At 42.1% G+C, this 18,045-nt stretch overlaps 1 protein-coding gene across 2 annotated transcripts in view; it reads right to left on the bottom strand.

Annotated features, from left to right (window-relative positions):
* arfgef1 (ADP-ribosylation factor guanine nucleotide-exchange factor 1 (brefeldin A-inhibited)) overlaps positions 1-18,045 on the bottom strand; it is a 48,887-nt gene that overhangs the window by 10,436 nt on the left and 20,406 nt on the right. The window contains exons 4-23 of one of the 2 annotated variants that reach the window (XM_069151671.1): positions 17,661-17,807; positions 16,292-16,471; positions 15,823-15,876; positions 13,224-13,602; positions 12,410-12,535; positions 11,379-11,626; positions 10,787-10,920; positions 7,635-7,869; positions 6,721-6,820; positions 6,286-6,425; positions 6,033-6,141; positions 3,554-3,755; positions 3,349-3,460; positions 2,006-2,211; positions 1,772-1,856; positions 1,465-1,630; positions 1,025-1,176; positions 763-891; positions 508-666; positions 4-148 (exon numbers count right to left, since the gene is read on the bottom strand). In XM_069151671.1, the coding sequence (XP_069007772.1) occupies positions 4-148; positions 508-666; positions 763-891; positions 1,025-1,176; positions 1,465-1,630; positions 1,772-1,856; positions 2,006-2,211; positions 3,349-3,460; positions 3,554-3,755; positions 6,033-6,141; positions 6,286-6,425; positions 6,721-6,820; positions 7,635-7,869; positions 10,787-10,920; positions 11,379-11,626; positions 12,410-12,535; positions 13,224-13,602; positions 15,823-15,876; positions 16,292-16,471; positions 17,661-17,807 (3,208 nt within the window). The remainder of the gene's footprint in view (positions 1-3; positions 149-507; positions 667-762; positions 892-1,024; positions 1,177-1,464; positions 1,631-1,771; positions 1,857-2,005; positions 2,212-3,348; positions 3,461-3,553; positions 3,756-6,032; positions 6,142-6,285; positions 6,426-6,720; positions 6,821-7,634; positions 7,870-10,786; positions 10,921-11,378; positions 11,627-12,409; positions 12,536-13,223; positions 13,603-15,822; positions 15,877-16,291; positions 16,472-17,660; positions 17,808-18,045) is intronic. The other variant, XM_069151672.1, reaches the window with a different exon arrangement.

The following is an 18,045-nucleotide window of genomic DNA, read 5'->3' as shown; positions in this document are numbered from 1 at the left end:
CACCTAGACCCAGGTACTCGTCGTTGCTCTGGTCCTTCGTACTCGTAATAAAGCCATCTCTGCTCCGTACTGTCCCTGAGATGTAGCGTGCCTTCACCCCCGTACCAATCAGCTGAGCCAGCTCCAACTGACTGATGCACTTCATGATCTGGAGAAAAGGTACAACAGCGGGTTATTTAGGGTGTGGAGGACGAGAGACTGCAGGAGATATTAGGAGAAAAAAAGGGCAATATCAGAGAAAAGGCAACGGCACCACAGGCCAACATTTTTAAGATTGCGCTGTTGCACTAGTCTGACAGGCGAAGACCCACTGGTGGCTGCAAAAAGTAAAGTAAATAAAGTAAGTAACTTGGTTCTAAATATCCATATATAGATATGTACACATCCCATTGGAATCTGAGGTCTGTTGTGGCTCACTGCTTGAATTAGGAAAGAAAGATGATGATGATAAATGAAAGACAAAAGATGAGGCACGAATAACAGACTGTGAGGAGGAAAGGAGCAAACCTCGAGCCAGGAGTTGCCCAGGTAGTTGCCATCGGTGTGGGCCACAGTGATGAGGGTCTTGATGGTGTCGATGTTCTTCTGCTTCATTTCTGCAATGCCAGAGCTGGCTGTCAGCAGGGTGAACCTCGCCAGGGCCTGCACATACGCATCCCTCTCCAACTGTTACAGACACAAAGCAACAAGACACTGGGGTCAGAGTACCAGCCAGGCAAGAGACACAGGGAGACACTGATCCTGCAGCTCATACTGCAGTACCTGTATGGAGAAGATGCACGCTATCCTGATGGCACAACGGATTCCTTCCAGACACAGTGAGGCCACTTCGGTGTCGTCGCAGTCCTGAAGACCAACGCTGAAAGCAGCCAGGAAGGGCGTCCATGCCAGCTGTGGGACATCAACGACAAAGATGAGGTGTCCAGTTATTGTGTGCAGCTGTGTATGTGCGGTTTGTGTCTGTGTGTGTGTGTGTGTGTGTGTGTGTGTGTGTGTGTGTGTGTGTGTGTCTGCTTCGGTTTACCTTGAACATGGGCCTGACGTGCTCCAGATGTGTGGCGCTGGTGAAAGGAGCCTGGACGTGGCTGACGGCCTCCATCAGAGCTTTGGCCGTCTTGGCCATCTGCTCCATCTCCAAGTTGTACAGCAGACGTCTCTGCTTCTCGCTGGCTACACCTGAGCGAAGAATCAACGCCAGACAGTCACACACAGACACAGCAGCTTGCATAAAGAGATTTTTGTTTTACAACCACCAAACAAACTCGGTAAGGAAACACCGATTTTCAATAATTATAATTATAAGCAGGTCATTTAAGTGTTTTCCATTGAAGCATTTTATGCCAAATAGCACAAAGTCTCTTCAAAAAAGATTACAGCAACAAAGAAAATAGATAATTCGATCTGGGTGTTCTTATTCTTAGCATTTATAATATAATTAAGACATCCCATAGGAGGGAGACCCACTTTGTTTGTTGGACTTCAGGGTGAGCTCTTTTGTCTCCTTCATGGCAATCTTCTTCCCCGCAATCTCGTCGTAGATGGCGGAGAGATATTCCTCTGGTAGGTCTTTGCTGTCATTGATGCCGCGGTTCATCTTGATATATTGCTCCTTTGTCATTTTATTTTTCACCTTTGGAGATAGCGACAAGGATACAGGTCAAAAAGCTGCTTACACAAGCCCTCTGATTTATGTTGCACAGATATCTAAAGGAATGACTGCTGTCCAAACTCATCCCCAAAGGCTGCCGCCTCACAGAGGTGGATTGCTTACCTGTGGACTATGAAGGTCTGTTGTCAACATAATGATTGAGTAGGCAAGGACGTATGCAGTGTCAGCACTGGCAAAGAGGGTTTGCCTGCAATAATTGAAAGGAAGAGGAAGGCGGAGAGAGAGAGAGAGAGAGAGAGAGAAAAAACAGTTCATTCTAACCGCATGTGATATGGTAACTACACAGAATCAAATCCAGCTATTTCCCTAGTCAGGATATTCAGCCAGAGATCTCACCCCTGATTGCATTCGAGATATCTTGCAGCAAATTTCTCCATGAGCCGGTCGATCTTCTGGGCCTCTCCGGGGAGCCGAAAGCCCTCCAGGAACATTCTTAACGCAGAAACAAAGTCTTTGCCCTGGAAGTCCATTTGATCCACGTAGGCGTACATCACCTCTTTATTGAAGCGGTCATTATCCCCGAGGAACTCTCCCACTTGAGTCTAAGAGAGCAGAAGACAGAGGTCAGACTGAACATACTGCAGTGTAACACGAATGAGAACAGGACAATCAAAGCTCCTGTGCCGTTTCTGCTTGGAGATCAACACTATGATTGTTCTTCAACTAACATTTCTCTTATCATAGAAGGAAAAAAAAAGTCAATTTCAACTGTTACTACCAATTTATTGTTCCAGTGACAGGATCCACACTGACAGAACCATCCAGTCAGTGTGGAACGGATAAAAAGACGTTACACTTGTCTGCTGTGGTGCTGCTGTAGCTGAGGGCCCTCGTTTCTAACCAAATTGTTATGAAAGCTCTTAAATGCTGATTACCACTGTGCGTACACACTCTTGAGGCCGTCCAATCAAAGTAGAGTGTGCCCCACATTAAAGTTAACACTCACGCTGCATATATAGGACTCTGGGTTGGAGTGGCTGTTTAACACTGCAAGACAGATTTTACATTATTGTGTGGCCTTTGTGTGGTTTGGCCGACTAATGTACAAGGAACTGGACTGGCTATTTGTTTATCTTCCAGGCATTTTGCTACTATGTTAATAGTCAGATGCTAATTTTCTTTTGAAAGACTCCCAAACAAAACCAATAAATGTGACAGAGATGAATGACCTGCCTTGTACATTATAGGGAAACTGCAGATTACAAGACATCTCCCACAAATTGCTTCTTAGAAAAAAAAAACTCAGATCAAGAAAGTATTAAAGTTAAAGTTATCTAAAAATGTGAACGTCAAGTTAATTACAACACAACATACTCTGCCTTCTGATACAATCAGATTAATTATGGCTTGTGTAAATCCCAGTTGTGTATTTGTATACCATCTTCTCCCTTTAATACATACAACACATGTTTAGGAGTAGAATATATTGCGTAACAGCTGCACCTAAAGCTACACCCTATCAGCCACACAGGGCCCTTTTTTGTGTGTTTTTACTGAGCGCTGCATTCATTTGATCCAGTGTTGGAATAATCAGTTGTATAGTTTGTGCCTCGTCGTGCCAACAGTCTGGAATAAAATATGTGTTTTGGTGTGAGCCGTGCAAGCGCTCTGTGGTTTTCAAAGTCTGCTGGTCTACACTTGAGTTTAGCCAAGAAACCGAATAAAAACAGACTTTTTACCGAATCAAGTCTCTCCTCCTGGTGCAAGAACTGAGCAAGATCCTCCGGGGTTGTGCCGAGCATGCCCTGCTCTTGAAGGTACTGGATTCCTCTCTTTGGTTTCTTGTTGAACCTGTGCAAAATCCAGACACATGAAACGTATGTAGCTAATGCCATGACACAGTATCAGCAGGGAGGAATGATTCATTTATGTGGACAAACATACAGGTCAATGCCCTGCTCGATGATCTCCTTTTGCTGTTTGAGGACTTCAAACTGCTCAGGGTTGTCAGTGCCTGACATCTGCGTGCTGTAGCTTCCGATGCCAGACGAGGCTGTGGAGTCCAGCGAGTTAATGCTGCCATAGCGGTTAATAGTCTCCGGAGCCTTGGTGTCTGTGCTCTCCAGCTCCGATGGTTTCTCTTGGCCTGAGGAGTAAAAAAAAAAACAGAAAAAACAAAACAAATGATAAGACAACCCAGAAGAGATGACAGATGAGTGAAAATCAACCTACTATTCTGTTGTTACTGTAAGAAGAAACCCCCTGAAAGCATCATAAAGGTGAGGCCTTAAATTGAAAAACTGGCACTGGCACACAATCAGCCTGCAGGCTTGAAATATGAGGGGATGGAAACTTCAGTAATTGAAAGAGGAAACTGCAACACAGAACAACATTACCCTGAGGCCTTCTTAAGGCTTGTTGTTGGCAGGGAGGGAATGAATATGGGCGTTACTCAAAGCCTAATGAATTCCAGAAACACACAGACACAGAGCAGGTGCAAGGCAGTGCTGCAGGAGGAGGGGAGATTATACAAGGTGGGCTATCTAAAAAGCTCCAGGCAGTCAAAGGGGGAAGCAGGCAGAACGTAGAGGCTGAGAGGTGGTTTCTTTAAGCCTGCTGAGAGCTCAGGGCTCTGCTGCTGTTGCTGGAGTGAGCCCACCCCGTAACCCCGGGCTGGAGCGAGGCGTCTGGTTACGCATCGGAAACTCTTTAAAACATTCAGGACAGTGTCACAGTAACGTGAGCTGATAGTCTGCTTCCCATTCTTAGTCTTAAATAGCAGAGTGGAGAAAGGTAAAGGGATACAGACAGAGGACAGGAAAGGACGAGACATTTTCATAAGATTTACGAGCATCATTTTTACCCGTTAAGTTCACAAAATAATTTTCTACCATTAGTTGAAGTTTTAGTTGCAGTCTATGGGTGCAAGTGGGTAACACAAAACCCTACGAACACACGTTATATAATGCAATACTAGTACAAAACTGCCTACAGACACAACAGGCTTAAAACAAGCGATTTTCATCACAACACCACGTTCCAGCAAACACTCCATTCTGCTCTACTGTTACCTGCTCTTGCTTTGAAGTTATCCAGAAAGGGGAGAAAACAACACAACAAGGGGCAGTTGAGAGAGTGGATGTGATGTATTGTACTGTACTACTGGAACGCACCGCACAATTCAATGTTTTGTAACTACAAATCAGGTTGCACATCCATTGCATGAGGCAGAAAATAGTCTTTGTCTGACATCCCTGGCAGCCTGCCGGCCAAATTTAACATTTGAAAAAAAAAAAAAAAAAAAAGATTACTAATGAGTTGTTATTAATTTTGGCAAAATAACATCCCTGTGAGTGAACACAGCTGCCTCTGCTGGTTCAGTCTTGACAGCTTTGCCTGAGGGTAGCCTGTGGATAGTTCCAGGGGTTTGTGGGATATCTTTCCAGTCCTTTCACAAAGTTGCACTTCTCTGTAGTTTGAGTCCTTTGGCAAACAACAAAAATCCACTGGTGCAGAAAACCCAGGGGCCAGTCTCATACACAGCATGTGCTCTGCGTGTCGTAGATGGGTGTTTTTTTTTTTTTTTTTTATCGCGGTTCGGCCTAAGGTATTGCTCTTTTTAGGACTAAACCTCGTGGATTAGCTTGCCTGCGGTGACCTCTGGGCATTATCCCCCTGCCTCCCTCTGAGCTGATGAATGCTCGTTTTCCCTCTTGGAGCAGTAGCTTCCCTGATGAATGCCAGCTGTCAGTCCTACAGCTGATTGCAACCTTGCTGATGGATATAAGCTTTATCACAAACCCCAGTTAACCTCAACGATGAACTGACGCCAAAAAAAGACGGATCACAGGAAAGACTGCCTGTAAGCTTGACTGTCTCACACAATCTTCCCACAGTACGCGTTCAATCATCCACAGACTACTGAGGAAAAGCCACAATCAGGATTTTTATGGGCAAAGCCTACAAAGCGTAAAACTACAGGCAACCACACAATTCCAGTGTGTATCATCTTTATTCGCACATTTAAACCTCTGCTGTAAAGGCCAGTTACACTAGAGCATCGTGCCTTTATATTGTAATATGGAAATATACGGGATATATGCATCACTTTCTGCAATCCAACAATTTATCTCCAGGAATCACTGCACTTTCACCTTAAGTTTAATTTAACAAGATTGATAGGACTGGCAGCTCAACAGTAGCAGATTATTCTATGTGTAGTTAGTCTCTCTTGTACTGACCCGAATTAAAAGACAAACATAATTTCTTGCACTGATGTGCCTCCAGACTCATAATTTGATCAGTGTGTGGAATTAGAATGAAGAGAAAGGCAATTTCCTCCTGTCTTGTATTCAGATCAGGTACGACGACTGCCAGATAGTTTTGATAAATTACATCGGTGTTCAGTGCGTCAGTGTCTCACCAAGGCTGGTCTGGGAATTGGGGTTGACGTATTGGTCTTTACTCCATTCCACCATACATTTCAGGATGGACACTAGACATTCAAGGCCTTTTTTTCTCAAGGTCAGCTCCTAGAAAAGGACATGAAAATGTTTATCCCAATGCCCAAGAAATTCTTTAATGGTATAAAATAATAGGAATAATGTCTGTATTATTAGTAAGCTTACAGGAAATTAAATAACTGAGGAGGAAGAGAGGAAAAAAAAAAAGAAGACCTGTAGGGGTGTTGTGCCGAGCTCATGGCCCCCGCGACCCTGAGCGATTTTTGAGAGGTCGTTGACCAACCGTTCAAATATGTTAGCAGCATTCAAGTCACAATCATAGTTCACGTAGATGTCCACCACACCCTGGGCATCTGAAAGAGACAGATGGGACACAGATGGAGATCGTCAGTGTTTGTCAGATTGTGTAAACTGCTTTTCTGGAATCAGTCATGCATCTGAACAATTACATACTTCATCAAAGGTTAATTATAACCATTAAAGGGAACTTTGAACAATTACGATATGATTAAAGACATTTAGCTGTCAAGTATTTGAAAAAATATCAGTCTAACGATCAAAGTCCAAATATTTGATTAATTACAAAAAGAGAATCCATGTTAAAAAGCAGTAATGTACTTTAAAGAAATAAAAACAAGAGACACAAACCTGCACATATTCTAGTGAGGGTTTGTATGACCATCCACTTGTGGTCATAGGAGCTTGTGGACGTCTCAAGAATATACAGGAAAATCTCTTTGAAGAACACCTGTGGAGAGAGTTTATGTGACAGTGTCAACAGCAGCCATACAAGGGGAGAAGCATAAACACCATCAATGGCTGCATAACCACAAAAAAAAAGAAAGAGTAGACAACAAAGATAGCAGATGGAGGTCGCGTGTTAGAAACTTTGAACCAACGACAGAACAATAAACTGTAGGCAACAGAAAGCATATAATAGTGTGACTCAGCTGAGGAGGGAATTAGTTACCACACTTTGAGATATCATTTGTGTCAGCTACGTCCTGCTGCAGTGAGAAATGGTGTCAGACTGTCAGTGTCAGAATATATTGTATGTGGCACTGCCAAAGAAAAAAGAAAGAAGATAGATGTTGTACAACTGTGGAAGATAAATCTCTGATATAATCTTAATATATTTGTCCTCACTTTCCTTCAATCTTTTCACTACTAGTCATTAATCTGCTGTGTTTTTCTGACACTGTCAGCTCCCAGAGAAGGTGTGAAAGTGTTTCCTCTGTTACTCTTTCCATCAAGAAGCGGTGGGTGGATATAGAGTATAAATATAGCTACTGTACTTAGCCAACTAGTTCATCAGGTTTTCCCTACATATTGGAAAAAAATAAAGGCGGGAATACAAATGAAAAGACAAGACAAAGCCTGAAACACCCTGAAAAAATGTGATGTTGTTCTTGAAGAAATTCCTACTTAAGCTATAGAGTCCTAGCATATCTGATGTGTGATTTTTTTTTTGGACTCCGTAGTCTATGTTCTTCCTTAAAACCGTTTATTAAACACTCGTAGGTACTAAAGAAAAAAATAAATACATGTTTTTATTAAATTACCTCGATTTGCATCTTGAGGTGCGTCTTGAAGTGGGAGAGCAGAGTGAGGAAAATGGACAGTGAGAGTTCGAAGACCTCAGGCACGGAGGAGACGCCGTTCTTGGACAGGGCCACACACAGGTACTGCTTGATGGCGTTTATGAACATCTCGTTGGTCTTGAAGATGGGCCCGGCGTTCTGCAGGATGGACAGCAGCAGCTGGAGGGACAGGACCTTCGATCGCAGCTCATGGGACCTGAGGCAGGGAGAGAAGAGAGAAAAGTTCAGAGTAGAGCTTTGTTGGGAAAAATCGTATTCAGCAATTTGTGTGGAATCAGCGGAAAAGATTCTGCTCACATTTAAAATATTGAAATGTATTCAAAATTCACCCAAAAAAACAAGTGAAATAGACCATTCTGGTAATGATGTGAAGCTCGGAGGAAAAGGAAAAGAGTTTTTTTTTTTTTTTTATCGGGAAGGAGCCGATAATCTTGTGATGGGATTAAAACACAGTACGCTGTCTGTGTATCTTCAGCTCTGATTTGATTTTTTCTAGCCATCTGTTTCAAACTGCGAGAACACATCATTCAGTTTGTTGAACATTAACATCTTAGTCACACAATACATTCAGTAATACAAATATTTGATATTTTTTTTAAATTTTTTTTAACTAAAATCAAGTACTTATAAGTGAAATGATCTGCCCTTCAAGCTGAGTTACAGCACAAGGAAAATGTGATGCTCAGAGAGACCACATCACGCTGTATGTCTGCATCACAGAGTTCAAACCTTCAACGGCCTTCAAAGAAATGCCTGGGCGACTAAATCAAAGTGCCTCTGCGTGGAGCGCCTCGGCTTGTCTGATCTGTTTTTCTGCAGCAGCAGGACAGAAAAACTGAATCTCAAAAATCATACTTTCAGCTACTTTATATGCTGCAATGTTTTCCATCTCTGGCAAGCAGACAAAGTAGGATTTATGTGGCACAACAACAGAGTACCGCTATATCTTCTGCAAGGGCCAGAAAATGTGGACATTTCTATCCAAAGGGGCTACGAACATCTGATGCTTTATTACTCGAGGTGCACCAAGACTGTCGCGATGAGGTGAAATAACTTTGGTCCAACAAATAGATCAAATCTTAATGGTAAGAAAAACTTCAAACAAATCTTTCTCAAATCTTAACAAAAATAACTTAAATTTTTTTTAAAGTGAAACATATATTGGACATGTTGGTGGTACTTTTTGCCAGTAAGAGTAATTAAAAAAAAACACGTTATATCTTGTGGCTTAATCGTCATTGTGTGAACTCTTTGGCAAGGGCTTGAATGTAATGGACATTCATGTACATGTAAAAATCCCACACTGTAGCTTGATATATACAACATTTACATTTATTATAGTCCTAATCACCTTTAATGTAAAAAAAAAATCCTTTTGGGAACAGAAGACAATTTCGTACATTTTACGTTCAAGTCACCGCTTATGTCCCAATACCAGCATAATAACTAGGCAATTCATTATTTATATCGCACCTTTCAAAACAAAAGTTACAAAGTGGTGTTCGAAGTAGTTTTGTTTCAGGTGAGCTGGATACGCTGTTAGTCAGACGAGAACTATTCCAGACCTTTGGGGTAAAGATAGCAAAAGCTCCCCTCGTCTTAAGTGAAGCTCTCGGCACATTCAAAATGCTTCTTAGCCGATCTGATAATAAGCCCCCGAGACCAGATGTGTACTTTCTGATCTACTATGTGGAGCCAAAGTAGTTTCTGATGGTGAAGATAATAATAATGCAACTGCTGTGTGTTGTTGTGTGCGTGTTTTGTGCTGGTGTGTGTGAGAGTGACAGAAAGTGAAACATCAAGCAGAACAGCCTTGTTAGGAGGGTAAAAGGTTTCTGTCTGACACTGACATGGCACATCAGGGCTGAGGTAATTGATGTGGCCTTCATCACACGCACCACGCGCACACGCACGCACACGCACACACACACACACACACACACACACACACACCCCTCTCTTTTGAATTTCCAACACAATCATTTCAAAAGTTATACAAGAATAATCTGAGTTCACATTTCACTGGTATAAACTGACATAAAAAAATTATCAAAAAGTAAACAAATACTGAAGCCTCCTAGCCGACGCTGAGCATTGAGATTTATACCAGATGCAGGAAATCCAGTTTCACAAAGGCTACAGTCATCAGGCCAAACCAATCGGATGTTTCTATTTTGGTAAACCAGAGCATGAGGGTTGAAGAAAGAAATATTAAATGAAGGCAGCAGTCTGATTATTCCTCCCTCCTTTCTGGTGGTTTAAAAAAAGAAAAGAAAAGGGAAACGGTAATAAAGGGATTTGGTGGCTCATAAAACCAGGAAGTGATTCAGAAAAAGCTGAGCGATGCCTCATTGTCTCCTCCATCATCATTTATCAAAGCTCTACAGTTATCACTGGTGCGATCCTGACTCACGTCTATTCTCCCACAGAATAATCACTGAGACAATACACAAGGTTTCCATGGTGGTTTGACTCAGTTGAATAAATCTCTACTCTCTGAATTCATCAGCCACTCAACAAACAAACAACTACTACATTCTTAAAGTCGAACGTGACAAACTATTTATCTGTTTAGAAATACAGGCAGGAAAACATCCTAATAACAAAACAAGTTCTCAGAAAAGTTTTTCAAAACAAAATTCAACATGATGTTCCTCCACTGTGAACTAGGGTCAGAATTAGACAACAGTAAATCATGAATCAATAAACGGAAAATGAATTACCAACTATTTATACTATGATAATAGATGGTTTCAGCCATTTTCAAAGAACAAAGACAGTTAAACCTTCTCAAGTGGGAAGATTTGGTGCTTTTCTTTAATCGACAATCAGCTGAATATCTTTATCTTCTGGATTGTTGGGTGGAAAAAACAAGAGCTCTAATGACGTAAAAAAAAAAGTAGAAGTTTAACTCCAAAGCAAATACAGAAAAAGCTGTTGGGTGATCTTCAAAGTTTATCTTTATGGCTTGTTGATATGTTTAAAAGTAATGTCCATACCAATGAGAGCGTTTACCCAAAGGCAATATATCTATCATGGTATTGATACTGTAAACAAACACACAGCAAAAACATAACAGTCACTATCTTTAACTGGGGAAAAAAAAATCTTACTTGGGATCAGGCGGTCCATCTGACAGCGGCTTCATTGACAGTTTGCAGAGGGAACGAAAGACAAGAAAGGCATCTTTCTGGAGGATGTGGGAGAATTTAGCACCTGGCGGCTGGCCCGGTGCTGCTCCTGATTCCTGCCGAGAAACAACAACAGTAAAAAATATTAATGTTAACACCTTCATTCAGTCATCTCACATCCTCCAGCCTACTTAAAATAAACAGTGTGGGATTATCAGCCACCAGATCGATGAGATTTGTTTTACACTGAGTGCAATCACACATAATTGCAGGGAGCGTGTACAGCTGGATGAAAATTGGTGATTACATAAGACATTACAGGAAACACATTCACCTTAATGAGAGATCTGCATTTAGTGCATGTGACGACAACATCATTATTACTATTATTATTTTGTCTTTTAATTAAATGAAGGAGCTCATTTTTTATTTTGTGACTCACATACACATAAAATTCAAATTGAATACAGGAGCGAAGCGAACAACAAATACATATGAATGAATAAAATATAAAAGCTTACATTCGCAGCTTAAATGATTTGCTCTACATCCTAATTCGACTTCCTCCGCTCACCTGAGTGTCATTGGACGAGACAGACAGTCTGTCATCAGGCAGCGAGGGGGTGAAGCTGGCAGAAATCGGTGTACCGGGGATGCCATTGGCGTGGACGTGCTCACTGTCGCTCCCCAGGGTGCCCTCGTCCTCCAGGGAGCTCTGGGTGCCCTCGGTGACCGCCTCAGCCGGCTCTGACTCGGCCGGCTCGCCCTCGCCCCCAGACTCCTTGGTGTCAGAGCAGAGGTTTGCTGGGTCCAGGCAGTGGCCTGCGGTGACGACAGAGCAGAGACACGGGTGACGCACTGATATCTAGTTTTAATATGTGACTACTTTAACACCTTACAGCATCCTCTACCAGGACCGTATGCCATGTGACCGGCAAAGCAACATTATGCTGGAGTTTGACATGGTGGTCTGATCAAGGACAAAGAGAGAAGACGATAGTGGAACATAAACAAACAGCATGTTTAGAGGACACAGTGCATTTCTGCTCCCGACCTTTAAAGCCTGTTTGTCAAATTGCTGCCGAAGGATACAGCGGATTTGAAAAAGAAGCAAAAGCACTACTGGGTTTTTTTTGTTTTTTTTGCTGCCACAGAAAAATAGTGGCTTTTTTAAACTTTTGCACATAAAGAAAGAGCGCTGTTATGTCAGCATCTGAGGGAACTCAAGGGAGCCTGACATGACCTAAAATTATAGTCCAAACAGGGGCTCAAGGCAAAGAGTACAGTTTGCATCTAAGGTGCAGCTTGTATAAGATGTTAAGTGTACCTCTTTGCTTTCCCATATGCATTTAAGTAAATCTGGAAGGGTCAGCATCGGATTGAAAAAATTACACTCTCAAAGATGCTGCAAATTTGCACATGTATTTGTGAGGAAGTGAGAATTTAAAGATCTAATCTGCAAGAAATGCTATAGACAGCAAATAACAGTTAACAAACTGAGATGTTCTTATTAAAACTGCCATGAACAAAGACCGAGTTCACTTTTCACAGAACACAATTAGCCACCGTCTTAAAAATAAATCACAAATTTAAAAGACGTCTAACCTCCTGCAACCGTATTGACCACCTCCTGCAGAATACTTTGGACTATCTCCTGGGCTTTCTCCTCATAGTTTGGGGTCTCCTCCTCCTCTTCCTCACCGGCACCTGCATGCTGTTGGGTGGCTGCATCTGAACGACAGGAACGGTTTCAATGCACAAACTGATTCTTTTTATATCACTAAAATGTGAAAGAAAGCAGATTGGTACTTTCTGGGACAGTATGCAAATAATTTCAATGTCACAAAGAATTTTTTTTCATTCTCCTCTTCATATTCTACTCCAGTTCTATCATTGAAGCAGTCTTTGTAGTGCTAAGTGTTTGCAGCAACAAACGCTGGCTCTGCTTTTTTTTTTTACTTTATGTTAAATTGCACAAAATGTCAAAAGTGAGGCTTTCATAGTGTGTTTTCAGGAGGCTGAAATTCACACCGCTTCTATTGGCAAAGATACAGTCCAGAATGGACATAAAAGATATGTGATGTGATCTTAATCATTCTTTGATAGTTGATTGAGAGTGAATAGAGCCTAATGAGTTTAAAATGCCAGTTAAATAGCATTTATCTGTCAGGAAGTTCACTGCTTTCTTGTTAAATGGGATATTTGGCAGAAAATAGCACAGAAAGAGTCAATTCAAAATCAGCAAACCAATGGGTTCACATTCGAGGAGCAAAATTTATTTTTATTGAATTGTTTATTGGTTCTGGTGTTTTGTTTGTCCAAGTCTGTTGGTAGACAAAAGCAGAATGATTTAGAAAGCTCTGGGTGTGGAATATAAAACACAGGAAAGTGAATTTTGTTTGACTCTGAGGAGTCTTACTCTGTGCTGCTGCTGCGGTGGCTTGGTCGGCCTCGGTCTGTTCGTTTTCAGCCACGCAGAATCCAGAGCCATTTTCTGGATCTGGGCTCTCGTAGACGGGCCCCTGCTCCCTCTGCTCCTCCTGCTCCCGCTGCTCCTCCGGCTCCCCGGACACAGACCTGCTGCTGCACTCCGGGGCCGGCGTCGAAGGGGTAGATGGGGTGGATGGGATGGTGATGCTGGGGGTTGGAGGGGTGACGGGCCCGTTGGCCTCCTGGGCCAGACCCTTGGCTGGCGGGTGCATGTGAGTCTGGAGCTGTGGGGAGTCTGGCTCAGTGTGCTGGGTGACCGGGGAGTGTTGCCGGTGCCGCTCTCTCTCCAGCTGTTTTGCTTCCTGCAGCTGCGGTAGGGGGAGGGACACACACACACACACACACACACACACACACACACACACACACACACACACACACACACACACACACACACACACACACACAATAAAACAAAAAATATACACAGACAGTACAGACAAAGAATGGCAAAAGCATTCATAGAGAACAGGCACATGCAACACACACACACACACACACACACACACACACACACACACACACACACACACACACACACACACACACACACACACACACAGTAAAAAGATAGGTTAAGAAAATGTAAACAAGCTCATCACCATTTACAAGTTTGATAAACCTGTCTACATATCCTGAGGACTCACTGAGCCTAAAGCAGAGCCACAACACTTCAGATGTCAAAACAGAGAACAAAAGACAATTGCAGTCTGCAGTGTCTTCTAAACATCTAGAGTGTGTCGGCATACATCAGATGTGCGTTCTTATGGAAATGTATATGAATATGCACGCACGGAGAGAAGTAGGACATGCTACTAAAACAGCAATGAGACAAACTTAGTGGAATCGATTCATGCTAGCCCGTGTCAACTGGGTCTATTTTAGTCCGCTGGTGGCAGAAGGTGTTTCTGGTGGAAAATGGCTCATGCAGCCATGTCCTGCCTGATGCGTCATGGCTGCCATGTGTTACCATTGCCTCTGATAGGGAGCGCTGGAAAAGTGCTGCTGTGCTTTAACTCAGTAGGTCACGAGCCAAAAGTGGGTCACGAGACATTTGCACATGGATATGGTTGTAATCTATGCGTTGGTAAATGTGCGATTTCAGATATTAGACTTCCCCCTGGAAAAGGTCATCTTTGGTTTCTAAGGAGAAATATTTTAGAATTATGCAAACTGGGGATCTTGGAGAGAAATTATCTGCACAGTTAGACACTTCACTTTTTCACAGTAAACACCAACACGAGTTTAAAAAAAAAAAAAAAAAGAGAGAACATAATTACAAGCAGTGAAAATTCTCTCAGCCAAGCTAAACTGACAACAGCCCATGGTGTATTTGCAATCCAAGTGCATTTGTAGATTCGCCGAGAATAAAAGGTTAAAAAAAACAAATTATAGACTTGAGTGACTCAAACCGAAAAGGAACAGTAGCTGAAGGGGACATGGGTTACAGATGAAAATATAAACTGCGTAACACATTTACAGAAACAATGATGATATATGATGATCTGTCCATCTCCTGCTGCCTTTATTTTTAAATCATAACTCTGATTAAGAGTACAAAGCTGCCTAGTGCTGGGAGACTGCTGTGACTGTGTTTCAGTCACAATCAGATTTTCCTTTCTCACAAGGCAAATCAAAAACTGCATTTCGTGTCATTTTAAACCAACTTCAGTCAAACCCATGATGGCTTGTTTTGAAAACAGCACTTCCATTAGAAGCTGTTAAATTCTGATTAAATGAGACTGCTGCCAATGTCACATTTAAATGTAGCCAACTAAATTCAATGATGCAGCAGCGTACTGAACGAAATGATTAGTATTGAATATGAGTAACGGTAACAGGTCCAGACAAACGCACCTCGACTGGAGGGGACAGGCGAGGCAGCACAAACAAACTAAGCTCATTATTTAAATGCCACCTCAGTCGGATAGTGAAGGCTGCGTGAGTGTGCGCAAGACAAACACTGCGTGTGTGTGCGTGTGCGTGTGATCATACCACGCTGAGCTGCAGTCGGGAGGACACACACAAACACAGAAAGTGGATCTCCCTGTGCAGCAGCACGACACTACACAGGCAGTGACAACACAACAATAGGCCTGTCTGCCTTGTCTCCCCATCTCTCCCCCTGACTGCCGCCTTATATTTCTTCGTCTGCGTCTGACTCAACACCAGTCGCTCATTGTTCTGAAAAAACTCTATTAGGCCTTTGGAGAAACAAAACAAAACGGAAAGCTGTGACAGGCGTAGCTGACCTGCGCTGCAACATTCACCACACCCAGGTGGGAGAATAAACTGAAATGTAAACTGGTGCGGGAAAGCGAGATGGTTTATAGGTACAAAAAGCCACAGCAAGCATATGGTGGAAGAAGTACACAGCATACCTGCTCCTGTGCAGTGTAGGAGCAAAGGAAGAGAACGGATGAGTGCATGAATGGATGAGGAAAAAAGCTCAATGCGCACACACAGATACACAGAGAAGAGTTTGAGAGTTCTGATCAGGCATGTCACGGCAGTCCTGCACGCTTTACCTGGCGGTCACGCTTTCTGGAGGCCAGAGACCAAGATAGCTTGTGATTTGTAAGCTACGTGTCCAAAAGGAAGGGAGGGAGGCAGGTGAGGAGGGGGGAAAAGTGTCATTCAAAAAGAAAAAGATGACATTAGAGCAAGCTTTTTTTTTTGAAGGCAACACCTAAAATGTCCCTCTGGACACAAAGCAAACAGTTAATCAGATATAAGTGGTTTTAGTAAACCAGAGAATTCAACGTCATTAAATTACAATCCAACAGTTATATAAATTCCTACTTTTTTGTTGCATTTTTTTTAACGTCAACCTCAGATTTTTTGGAGTCTGAAAACTACAGTTTGTTCGATACTGAAAATAACTTCACAGGCTTTTGTTAGTGGCTCTAAATAGGAGCTGCCCTCTCCGTTTCACTCTTACGCGTCTGTCTACATAAACAGAATTCGGTGTGTTTCAGTGACGACGGTTCAACATACTGCTTGATTCTCCATGCGCGCAAAGATAACGTTGAGCATCTGTGTGAGCGTGGCCTTGGCTGTGGTCTGGTTGATGAGGTTCTTGCTGGCCAGGTAGATGTTGTAACATGTGCGGACGGCCTGCAGCACGGTACCTTCGTGGATCTCTATGTGCTGAGAGGTCACTGCTGTCAACAGAGCCTGGAAGACAGAGTAAAGAAATGGAGTTCAAGAGAAGACGGCAAGATGAACTGATGAAAGGGTACAAACATATTCATGTATATAAACATGTGCTTTATTCTATAAATGCTCTGAAAACCTATTGCCTGTGTGACAATTTTTTTTTTTTAAGAAAATACCCTGAGTCCTTCTGGTACTTTTCCTGTGTAGAGCTTGGCAATATTTTGTAAAACTTGCCAAGTGTAAAGTCACATTAAGTGACACATCATACACATGAGCCAAAACTTCCAAGTAATAGCAGCATATTTTTTGTGAGAATATTTTTAAACGTGTGTTTCTTTGAGGATTTTCTCCGCAGAGCAACAACACAAAATAACACAAAAAAGGGACAATAAATCATTCACACTAAACTAAAGGCTCACAGGATAAAAAAAATTAAAAAAAAACTAGTAACATATCAAATCACGACTATGTGAGCAAAACAGGAATTTAAAAAAAGAAAAAAACATAGCGGCTTAGACACTTTCTTATTGTTGCAGTTGTATCATAATTGATATCTCACTTTTGATGAAACCGATGAATACATTTCACAGGCTACAAGGAATTTAAAGGCTGTTGGAGGTTTTCACGCTCCCACCCAACACTGCCACAGTCAGTAAATCAAGCTATGAAGAAATCTAAAATCTTTGAGTGCTCTTCTACCTAAGTGGCAATTTTTCCAATTCATTCTCAAGCAGCAACGACAAAACAAACTAACCAGAAAGTCCATCTCAAAGAAGAATAAATTACATATTCTATGTTTGCTTCTCCTCGGGGCAGCTCATCCTAGAGCACACTTAAGTCACTTAATATCAATGTACAGTAATTACACTCTTGATTTTGGGATGGAAGATGAGCAAAATGGCAACAGAGTACTAAAAATCTCCACTTTTCACTTTAATCAGAGCTGTTAAATTAGTCTTTCCAAATGACATTGATTCATAAGCTAAAATAATAGTTGTCTTTAACAATAATTCAGCAGAATTGTCAGGAGGAACAAAAAGACAGCCACATTTAGTGAATTAATTAGGTCTCAATAAAACTTCATGTCAAAGTGACACAAAGATACAGTGATTCACTTTTCAGAAATAATTGATGGCTAATTAAACATCATAAAGTTGCTGAAGATTTTGTGTAATGAAGTGTGATATTTCAGAAGTCGGTGGCACACCTTAATAATCTGTAGCTGCACGCCCTCATCAGTCTGCGGTCCTTGGAAACAAGCACAGATGGTCTCGATGATCCTGTCGATGAGCTTCTTGCCCGGAGCTGTGCTGTCTGGGGCGCTGCCTGTCAGGTGGCCATACGCTATCAGCTTCTACAAGGCAGATACATATGCAGACACACACGTAAACACACAGACACGCACACTCAGGAACAAATTGTGATGCCTCAGAAATTCTCCTAGTAGATTTCATTGACTTGTCTTTGACTTTGTTTTTGTTATTCACTCCTCAGCAGGACTTGGCTAAGAGCTTCCAAAGATACTGAAAAGGAAGAATGGGCTGCCATACAGAAACACTCAAACATTTGGGGGTCTGCGGTCTGACTTGTCC

This window comes from Embiotoca jacksoni, unplaced genomic scaffold (genome assembly GCF_022577435.1).
Source record: "Embiotoca jacksoni isolate LCO1_2020_lvr unplaced genomic scaffold, fEmbJac1.0.p SCAF_17, whole genome shotgun sequence".
NCBI lineage: Eukaryota > Metazoa > Chordata > Actinopteri > Embiotocidae > Embiotoca > Embiotoca jacksoni.
The sequence above is the reverse complement of the archived record's forward strand: the minus strand, read 5'-3'. Positions and strand labels throughout refer to the sequence as shown.